General features: G+C 31.3%; 1 protein-coding gene across 1 annotated transcript; it reads right to left on the bottom strand.

The window, feature by feature from the left end:
• Nucleotides 1–2,341: 2,341 nt before the first annotated feature.
• LOC149168222 (uncharacterized) lies at nt 2,342–6,342 on the bottom strand. The gene is made up of 7 exons (XM_089426913.1): nt 5,524–6,342; nt 5,216–5,398; nt 4,972–5,037; nt 4,805–4,873; nt 4,633–4,716; nt 2,875–3,000; nt 2,342–2,771 (listed from the first exon to the last, which is right to left on the bottom strand). Exons 1-7 carry the CDS (start codon nt 5,983–5,985, stop codon nt 2,661–2,663), a joined length of 1,101 nt encoding a protein of 366 aa, XP_089283039.1. The 5' UTR covers nt 5,986–6,342; the 3' UTR covers nt 2,342–2,660.
• Between the last annotated feature and the right edge of the window lie 5,129 nt (nt 6,343–11,471).

Below are 11,471 nucleotides of genomic sequence, written 5' to 3'. Positions count from 1 at the left end.
TACTTCTAGTTTTCCTTTCCTTTTCATTTAGGATAAAGTTCCTTATTAAATATGCAGAATGTGCATAAATATGGTTTGGCCTTAAATTCAGTTTTCTTGTTCTTTACAGGATTCTCCTCACAACATAGATCTAGAGCGATAAGAATTTACTTGATTATTCTGTAATAATATATTGTTCATGCCAGAACTGTTAATACTACTGTTTGAGATGTTTTGGGTTTAATCTGGAAATTCCTTTCTCATATTTATATTTTCCTCTTAAAGCTATTTGCAATGTAATTACTAAAGATTTGTTCCTCAAAGAAATCTACTATTCATTTTCTACAGATTTACAGAGTTTTTCCTTTAGATATATTAGTTGTTGTACATACTAGAGCACAAATTATCTAGCACATTAGCATTATTCAAACAGTATTCATAGCCTTAATTCAACAACATAATTAACTTACATGAAGTTATAAGTACTTATCTGGCTCCAGATGTAATCACTATCAACTATTTGAAATCAAATCAACTAAAGTTGTCAAATTTCCTCCCAACCATGAGACTCGCTTTGCCTTGAGCTATTACTCACATACAGGATATTTCCTGTAAGACTATTAGTATTATTTGTCACAACTATTTCATTTTAACGAGACTTAGCTTTTGGGATTAGTCTGACTTATTAGGACTTAAACCTTTCTTTTTATTTTCTTTCCTTCATGCCAGGTACCAATTTCCTCGAGAATAAATCTTCAAGGATGTAGTTAGCGATAGGTAACTCACTATCCTAACTACCTAACATGTGAGAACTATATGATTGTCATCATCAAGACATTTACCTTATGTAAAACTTTAATCAAAGTAATAAATTTATAAACTTAAATAGTAATGTTTAGTTTATTTACTGTAGTAATTAAATATTTACAATTATTGGGGACATCCCATATGAACACACATATATAGATATCAAATTTCACAAACAAACATAGGTTACAATTGATTTTTTAATAATTAATAAAAAAAATTTTTTTTTTAATTTTATTACTTTATTGGAGATATTTAAATTTAAAGTAATTTTTTGAATTTATAATAAAAAATAATATAATTATTAAGAAAGTATTTAAAAATATATGAATTTATTATTAATTCAGTACAAATCTCTAATATATTTGTAAATTGTTAACATATATTTAAAAAAATTATATTTAGATTTTATATTTATTAAAAAGCGTTTTTTAACCTTTTATTGAATACATATATATAAAATTTACATTGTGTAGTTATTCAAAAAGTGTTAATTATACTTTATTGGTATATATATTCATGTATAAAATATTGATATAATAGTTTGTCATTTAAATCATAAATTAATGTGGGAAAAGTTATTAAGTATATATTCTTATATAAAATATGACTAAATTCAATCATTAGAGTGTGTAGTTATTTAAAAAATATTAATTATATTTTATTGAGTATATATTTATATATAAAATATTGATATAATAGTTTCTCATTCAAATGATAAATTGAAGTTGGAAAAATGATTGAGGACTCGCAAAGAATGTAAATCAGAAAATTTTTGATAGGAAAAAGAAGAAAAATCTCCTTTTTAACAATATTTTTACTTTTATGATGTTATATAATTGAGGAATCTAAGTTATAATATTTGTAAAAAATTTATAAAAAAGATAGTCAATTTTTTTTTATTTTATAAATAAAAATATTATTATATCTAAATTTTAAAAAATATTTCACATTAAATTATAAATTTAAAATATTAATTATAATAGTGATATTAATCATAATAATCATCATTATTAATTAATTTTAATTAACAATTTAATCTAAATTAAACATTGCCAAAAACCTAAGTATGGTCTATATATATATTTCAATTTTTGAATGATTAAACATTGACATATGATGTTATATAATTGAGGAATCTAAGTTATAATATTTGTAAAAAATTTATAAAAAAGATAGTCAATTTTTTTTTATTTTATAAATAAAAATATTATTATATCTAAATTTTAAAAAATATTTCACATTAAATTATAAATTTAAAATATTAATTATAATAGTGATATTAATCATAATAATCATCATTATTAATTAATTTTAATTAACAATTTAATCTAAATTAAACATTGCCAAAAACCTAAGTATGGTCTATATATATATTTCAATTTTTGTGCATACATTCAAATATTATTGTATTTAACAACAAAATACATCTAAAATTCAAGTCCTTCTTAATACATCTAGAATTTAACCGATATGACATATGGTCTTTGAATTTAAACCAATCAGAAAGCTAGTATCTTTTTATTTAGAACTTGAGGACATTGTGTTCTCCACAAGCACAAAAATCAAATCTGCTACAGTGGTGAAAATTGACCAAATCAGTACGCGTGGGAATAAGATCTTCATTACCATCACAGTGAGATACCAACAAAGCTCAGACAAGAAATATGAGCTTGAACGCACATTCATGAGCAGAAGAAACCAACAAAGCTCAGAAAAGGAATATGAGCTTGAACGCACTTTCATGGCAGAAGAAGCCACATCAATAATTCTGATACACAACTATTGTTTTCACATCAATAATTTCAACAGACAACTATATCTTTGCTTACGTAATCTGGAAAATATTGCTTTCTAAAACGCCAAATTCAAATTCAATGATGCTCGCTGAAACCTAAAATGTGGCCCATTTCATGCTCCACATCTTGCTGTCTCAGCTGTCCATGCACCAAACCCTGCAGCTCAGGATCACATTCATCTGCCCCCTGACAACACAACAGAAAAGCGATAAGCTGAAGCTCGGCAATTTCGGTCGGTCGGTCATGATATATCTGAAAAACTCCACAAAACCCTCACACTAAATCCTACCGTGCTTCCCTTGGGAAAACTACAACAGGCCGCCTCCATTGACGGATCGAACACTATATCTAACTGTTCCTCCGGAATTGTGACCTGCAGTGTTCTACCATCACCATATTCTTGCGTGGGCCCTGCCTGCTTTGATTACATTCAGCACAGTTAATGTGAGGAAAAAATTAAGACTTAATATTCAGCACAGTTAATGTGAAAAATTAAGACTTAATATTGAAAGGTAAGTTAATTTCAATGTCTTTAATTTTTCTTTTATAATATACAATTAATTTATTTTAAAAATGCCAAAAATTTATAGAAATTATATAAATTTTATGGGACTATCCTTAAAAGTTTTAAGATTTGGTAGTAATATGAGTGGAAATTATAGTAAAAAATATATTGAAAATTTTGATGGACTAGCAAAGTCAAATTAGAGTTATAAAAATTTATATGACATCAGATTTTTACCTAACTGTTATCCAAAATTAACTGTTATCCAAAATTCCAATTGAGCCCTGCAATGTTCCACCAACAGCTTATTCTTGCCTAGGCCGTGCCTGCTTGGTTTGTTTACATATCAGCGTCTTTAATGAGCCAGCCTAATATTGGCATGTGGGTTAATTTGCGATATTATTTTTTCTAAAATTTATAAAGGCTATATTATTAACTTTTAAAATTATCATTTATCTTAATTTACAACTTCAAAATTTTACTTATTAGTTAAATTAATATCTTTTCAGTAATAATTAGTTACTATCCAGTTGGTATATTAATAACTAATAATGTAGGTTTTTCTTAATTTATTATTTTAAAATTTTACTTATTAATGAGATTAATAGTTTTTTTTAAGTAATTTCCAAAATATTTAGAAAATTTAATTGATTCTAATGCATAAAAAAAGACATTTTCGGAGAGATAGTATCCAATAATTATTTGGAGCCAACATTTCGAACTCTTTACTGTGGTTCATCATTAAGGCAAAGGTGGAATATCTGATCTAACATCAACTATATATATATATAGTGTGTAGATACTCTAGAGAAAACCAGAAAAAACCAAAATAAACCGTCAAAAAATAAAAAGTCAATATATATATATATATATATATATATATATTACTATTTTTTTCTAACATTCTAAATTTATGGATAAGTTAGAGGGAATCAAAAACAAATATATATATATATATATATATATTAAAATAAAAAATTAAAAATAAATTTATAAAAATAAAAATGAATGAATAAATTAAATAAAATTGGAAACATAAGAAATATGCAATGTCTAAAAAAAACTAGGACTGGAAAGCAAGTATCCAGTAGCTACTAATTTTTCAGCTTTCATCCCTATTCAGATTGTTACATGTTTCTCAATTTCTAAAATCTACAGCATGCTCTTGGATCCTTTGCTTGATAAAACAATTTCTCCAATATAGAGTGTTCCACATGAAGAAGAGACCAAGTAAACACCATAAAAAAAGGTCTAAGTAAACACCTTTCTTATCTTTAGGATCAACAATATCCTTAACTAACTTAAAAGAGCTACCGATGGTATTGAAGGTCTAAATAAAATATGCACCTTATTCTTACTCAAAATGCGTCCATCTTGTGCGTGGTTACTTGTATGATTACTTGTATGAAAGGAAGTTGATTCTAATGAAGTAAAATGAAATTCAATTGCTTAACATCACTGCTCTCCATCAATTTTCTAAATATTTATAAATCTGCAATAGAATTAACTTTAACAATGATAAACCAAGAAAATCTTGTTTACCGCGGCGTAACCGAGCTCGTGGTTGCCTGGTTCGAAGTTGAAACCGTAACGGGAGCTTCCAGCTAAAAGCTTCATCGAAAGAAACTGCAAATACCATGTGCGTGAATTTTTATCTTTCATTTCTCGCGAATAGTGTGCATGCCAAGATTAAAAGCGATATCTTTTGATTTACCTCCACTTGATTCTGCAACGACTTGACATAGTTGATGATCTCGTCAAGAATAACTGTTTTTCCTGTTGCCTGCGTTTCACGGGAGCAAAGCAGAACAGGTCGGTTCTCAACAATCCCAGGTTGCGCATAATTACAAGAAGATTTACAGAAACAACATGCAATTTTACCTTGCAACAGCCGGGAACCAGATCTTGTAAATAATTCATCCGTTTCTTGATTTTCTCTCTTCTAGCCTGTAAAGGACATCATGATATCCTGTAATATTAGAGTACTGTTGATGGATTGGTCTTTTTCCATAAACTAATTTCAAATTAGTATGAATATAATAAGCTCATGAAAAAAATATTAAAAATTAGAACCCTAGGAAAAAAAATATTAAAATTATTTGAGACGATGAAATATTGAACTTACTCTTTCCGCAATGCTATGCCTGTCCGTAGCCTGACCTCTTCTAGCTCTCACCAGCACGAAGTCTTTGGCGGCTTCTTCCATTGCGGGCTGTTTGGAGGCTGATTCTGTAATTTTCTTTCCTTTACAAGATTTTTCCTTCGCAGAGGCTGCAGAGGCACCGCAAGGCTTGATAGACGCAGTTGCCTTATCCAAGAAATTGACAACGAAACAGAAACGAAAAGAAACTCAGATGTAAAAATACAATTGAACGCATGAAAAAGTATTCACAGCAACACTGAAGCACGACAAATAAATGCGCAGGCCTTCACCATTCTGGATTTTATGCCACAAGCTCTGTATTCCACTTGATTATTGTTCTTTCTCCTCTTATCCCCTGCTACTTCTTTTGAATCAGTCGTAGCAAAGGTTTTGTCAAAGATCACAGACACATTTGGTGGGATATTGTTGTTGTTGCTGCAGTAGTTTAATTCATCGATTGCAAATACATTAGTGCTTTCAACAAAAAGCTTATCAATATCCTCCTCAATCTTCTGGAAGCTACAATCCTCTGTCTCTCTTGGGACGACTGTATTGGTTCCAAGAGAAATATTATACTGCGCCTCTGAGGTTGTAGAAACTGTAAGGGGGCCGCTGGTTGTGTGAAAATCTAGAGAGGGCTGTATAAAAGTGAACTTGGGTAGGCGGGATGTCAGACAAGTATCGAATATGCCATGGTCGTGTCCATTAGACAATAAGCAATCGTCAGGGGACTTACGGGTAAAAGCTGCCATTGATGCCAGACTGTAACACACCTCACACCATTAACAGTACAAAGTACAACTGAAACTAAAGTTAAACAATACTTTTCTAAAGGGTAACTATTGAATAATCTCAGAGCTTCCTAATAGCTGCAGGCACCTGTAAGGATATTATGCAGAAATATGTTTCTACGATCATGAGATCCTGCGCAATGCAGAGTGGAAAAAATAAAATGAGAAAACTATCCTCCGGATTATTAAAGCACAATCTCACACTTATGTCGCAACAGACAGCTAATCGGACGACACCACAGTTTCTAGATGCCACGGAAGTACGCTCCAATGACGTTGTTCTGTAGAAAAGGAAACAATCTCAGTATCTCCATAGGCACGAAAATTGGAAAGAATATTGAGCTGCACGACTATACAGCCAGCATAGCTTTTAATATATTTATACTGAGGCTCTGCAATAAAATAGATTCGAATCCCCAGACAAAGCAAAAAAACACTCATATAGAAACGGAGGAAGCGAGGTCAACTAAACTATGATAAAGTTACAGCCCTAGAGGAACTGTTACCGGGACATGATTAGGTGTTATTCGATTTTATCTCTGGAATTGTGCCTCTGCCTTTAGACCCCTCTTTTGTCTTTAGTTCTGGGTTGCAACCCCATATTTAAGCTTTTAGCAGATGTTTATTAGCGAACTCAACCATCGAAACCCATTTATGAGGAAGGTCCCATGGGAATTGAATCATTGTTTCTTTCTACTTTTGGGAAATAACAAAGGTTGTGTAACATAGCAGTAGATGTTGATTACATATAGAATCACTAACACTTTAGAACGTGCATAGAGGATAAGTTTCGCGAGAAATATGTTTTGGTATAGGAGTGATTTGCCAATAAACGACTAGAACGACCTGTAACTCGTTTTATAGTTAGAGAGCGACAAGTGTCGATGTTTCGTTAACTAGTTTTATAGTTGAGGGTGACAAGTGTCGATGTTTCGTTAAATAGTTTTATAGTTAGAGAGTGACTAGTGGTCCATGTTTAAAGGGTAACTCGTTTTATAGCAGGAGAGTGACAAGCGTCCATGTATTTGTTAACTCGTTCCAGTCTGAGAGTGACTAGTGGTCTATGTTTAAAGGGTAAATTTGTTATAAATTTGGGTCGATTAAATTAAGTTTTTAATTTCCGTAATTTTTGGCTTTTACATACATGAATTTAATGGTTAATAACATGCATTTTTTTAAATTTAAAGGTTTTTAACATCTTATTAACGTTAATAGTTAAATATTTTAATAATCAAATTACTAAGCATGGATGGATTCTTTTTCACAAATGAGGAAATTTTATGCACTAAATTAGTAGTTTAATTAGCAATGAACTTAATTTTTTTTTGTCAGTGAAAATTTTTGCTATTAGATTTCTATAAGAAAAGGATTACAAAAGATGTCTCAACGACCCTCATTACCTTATTCTGATCAAATTTGTTGGAATTGGGGGTTGGAGGATGTCAGAGATAAGCCTTTACATGTATTATTTATGCCACGCTTAGAAGCCATACATCACATAAAGGAGACAAAAAGATAAAAAACACTAACAACAACATATCAAAGAGGGAGATGGGGGGAGTACAGGGGAAGCAACAAAATAACCAACATGTTCATGCATATGGAAGTCAATGTGCTCCACCCAGGCTTCCAGATTGCGAAGATGATCATTAGTTTGGCGATGGCTCTATCAAAGGCTATCCAACTGTTCCAAGATCGCGTTATGGCTTAATTGAATGTCATTCATATATTCAAGCAATTCATTGCGGTCCTCGTACCTGTGATCATGAATAATTTCCATGTTGGCCTCGATGCCTCTTAGTTGCTCTGCTATGGAATTCAAGGAGGCGGGAGCAACTATATGACATGCAGAGCAGTTTGGAGTGAGAGCCACTTCACCCTCATGCTCCATACTTGCAAAATTTCTAGAGGAAGAGTTGTGGTTGTGAGCTAGGCGACCCACATTGAAGTGATTTCCATCCTCACAGTGAGGCCTCCCTCTCAGATGTTGCATTTCCCTTGAGCCTGAAGAACTGACAGTCGAGGTCTTTGAGCGACCCTCAAATATCCTAACATAATAGAAGCGGGAACAACGACCAATACCACAAATAAGACTTGCTTGTCCTGATTATGAAAGAAACCACACTGATGTAGGTTATGAAACAGAATAAGAGGGACTTCCCTGAAGCCAAGAAATTTCTTAGAAGAGACACATCACTGAAGCCCACAGACCCCCAAATGCTAAATTCCTCCACCCAAGTGGTTTGAGAGCAAACCCACGAAACAACGACCTCGAAACAACAATAATTCGAAAGACTGGAGGAGCTTAAGGCGAGACTAAGCGACCACTTGGTCAAGCAACATACGTGGATGGGCACCAAGGCTGTGCCAAAACAAAGATACCAACAAGAACCAAGGTTGCAAAAACAAGGACTAAAATCAAGAACAATGACACAATTGTTAACAATGAATCCCTCAAGACGCAAACCCTAGAGCTCAACGAAGTCCCCTTCGAAGTGCTCCCAACGTTTACCGAGAGGAAGATTGAGAGATCGCCTAGACCAATAAAACCAATGAACCATGGTTACCTTCTTGGTGCATGAAGGGTATTCCAACATGAACCTGCAAGATGGATTGGGGCAAAGGTGCCTAAGAGCCCAGCTAGAGACTGAGCCAAGAACCAATTCACCGCTCAAGGTCGTTCTTGGGTCACATATACTTATTTGAGAGCCAAACTCATTCCAATCTGTTGCGAACCGACCTTCCACTGTGCTATGCCTACAGAGACAACACCCATGTGAGCACTCATGGTCCTTGTTGCACTCATTGCAATGCTCCCTCCTCCCAAAATTCATTGCCCAAACTTCCAATAGTGTAATGAATTCCATCTTTCCTCTTAACATAATTGTCGTAGCTTTTGGATGCTCCTCTTTGCGGGTGTACCAAATGATGGAGCCGCTCAGTAAGACTAGCATGTGTGCCATGTGGTGGAGGGGGATAACCTTGAGGGTTGCCAATTTACTGTGAATCCACCCCTGTCGGGGGAACTTAAAAAATTATTATTATTATTAGATAATAAATTAAAAAAATGAAAAAAAATAATTACATAAATGTAATTATAATATTTAAATTTTGTTTTTAATAATTTGATCATCAAACAAAATAATTATAAATATAAATAAATTAAAGGAATTTTTTATTCATTTAATTCTCTTTTACCACTCTATTCTTTACTCATTCTAATATTAAAAACAACTTATCATTTTCGTAGTTAAACATTATTGTTTTACCAATACAATTTTCTTCTCAACAAAACTATTTTTCTACTAACAAATATACATGTAATAGTTAAAAATATATATACATCTCATTTAGAAGCATATCATCATGAAAGTAGAAAGTGCAAACCATAACACTTCATAACAAATATACAAGTAATACTTAAATAGTGCATATTTCTTTTATAAACATATTATTATGAGTGGGTGGAAAGTGCAAACAATAACAATGATTAACCATGCTTTATGAATATAATTCATTTCATACATAAATTTTACTCATCAAACAAAACAAGAGTTTTACACATAAAAACACTATTTGTTTAAGAAAAACAACTTAATATTTACCAATATTATTTTCCTTTCTTTGCTTCACAATATATTTCATTAATTAAACAATAAATCACAATGCTAATTAAAAAATATGATTATATCTAAAAAGAATTAAACCCTAGATAACTTTCATGATAGTAGGGTTCAAAGTTTATATTAACTCTAATAGTGTATTAGAGAATAGAGATGAAAGAGAAATTTATATAAAAAGAAAAAGAAGTTAAAGCAATATATTATTGAATAAATTTGCAAGTTTATATTTTTCTCAATATGTTTGAGAATTTAAAAGAAGTTAAAATAATATATTATTGAATAAATTTGCAAGTTCATATTTTTCTCAATATGTTTGAGAATTTATATTTTTCTAACTTATTATACACATATACGGTTAAAAAAAATGAAACTATTAATTTACTGGATTAAAATTAAAAACTAAAGATTGATAAATGAACAAATAATATTTCTCACTAGCTAAAGATATAAAGAGATTCTCCCCTTACCTTATTTTCTAACTCTTTGTTTAAGATAGTATTCATATATTACACATTTTCTCTATTAATAAAATATCTGAAAATAAATTTCATTAACTTATCAATATATTTGCGAAAAGAAATATATGCAATATAATAAATTTATAAATTAAATTATGCAATTAAATTTGGCAAAATAAACCTTAAAGTCTATATAATTTGTATTGCAATACCGTTAAATAATTTAGTAAATCACTTAAATTCTAACCTCTTCAATTTTTATATATAACTCTATAAAATGTCAATTTCCTTTCATTTTAACTTCAATTTTATAAATATATTTCTTTTATATAATTTTTTTTTCAAATAATATAAAATTTAAATTATACCCGTAACTCTTTAATACAACTCTTCTACCTAACTTTGAAAGTGCAAGATCACTTACCATATTACATAAATGCACTTCAATTTAATGTGCATCTCTCATATTTGTTTCGATGACTCACAGGGTACATGACATAGTAACTCAGCCAAACAAGAAAATAATAAGTGAAGAAGACTAGGGTCCACAATCTTCATGTACATGTTGCAGTGTCAACGACCATAAGAATCATGGTATTCATCCTTGTCTACACACACTTATCTATCCTTTCAATATATGTATATCACTTAAAACATCTAGAACCCTCCATATTATATTATTAAATGTAGATGCATGCGAGTGGGTGAGAAATGCAAGCTATACCATCATTGTAGCAAGCGAGCCGAGTATGCATTAGTCATGTGTCTATTTAAGAAAGTTTAGGGTCTAATCCGGTTGGCTGTCACGAATGAAATGTTAAATGGATATAGTTGCCAACTTGCCATAAGTGGTATTAAATTTCAATTTTATGCAAAGCTATTTGGTAATGTTTGATAATGTTATGTAGGTTATATGATTTGCAAGGGTGTACAACAATAATAATAAAGTCACAAGTACAAGTATATTATAGAACCAAGAAATTCAAGATCAATAAAAACGCGGAATTGTCCCATCCATCATTTCATATATTTTTGCTGCCCCGATGGATGGAATTTACCTCTATCTATCTACTTTCCTTTTGGGCTCACATATATGTGTCTTTAAGAATTTGAACCTACTATGCCTCCATATTTTATAATCTTTCTTTTAATGATTTGATATAAAATCGACTTACGTGTTAGTTCGGGGACGTGAAGTAGGTTGAGGTGGCAACCTAATGAGCTGTGATACCCATGACGTGTCGTTTCATAGACTTGCTTGTCGTAAGGGTTTTTCTCTCATTTTTACTTTCCTGGCTTCTTAATGAAAAACACTATTTTGGTTTGGTGAGGACAACCTCAAGGACGATGTGTACCATCGTGATTC

Source organism: Pinus tabuliformis, chromosome 4_2 (assembly GCF_031772625.1).
Source record: "Pinus tabuliformis cultivar Carrire ecotype Pingquan chromosome 4_2, CPIR1, whole genome shotgun sequence".
NCBI classification, from domain to species: domain Eukaryota; kingdom Viridiplantae; phylum Streptophyta; class Pinopsida; order Pinales; family Pinaceae; genus Pinus; species Pinus tabuliformis.
Note: the sequence above shows the minus strand (reverse complement) of the source record. Positions and strands in the feature narration are given on the sequence as shown.

What these genes read in the sequence shown, in the direction of transcription:
- LOC149168222 (XM_089426913.1), bottom strand. Translation starts at nt 5,985, where the DNA reads ATGGCAGCTTTTACCCGTAAGTCCCCTGACGATTGCTTATTGTCTAAT. An exon ending in ACGAGCTCGGTTACGCCGCG is followed by an intron (nt 3,001 to 4,632) that starts GTAAACAAGATT and finishes TAATCAAAGCAG; the next exon opens with GCAGGGCCCACGCAAGAATA. An exon ending in GTTTTCCCAAGGGAAGCACG is followed by an intron (nt 2,772 to 2,874) that starts GTAGGATTTAGT and finishes TTGTGTTGTCAG; the next exon opens with GGGGCAGATGAATGTGATCC.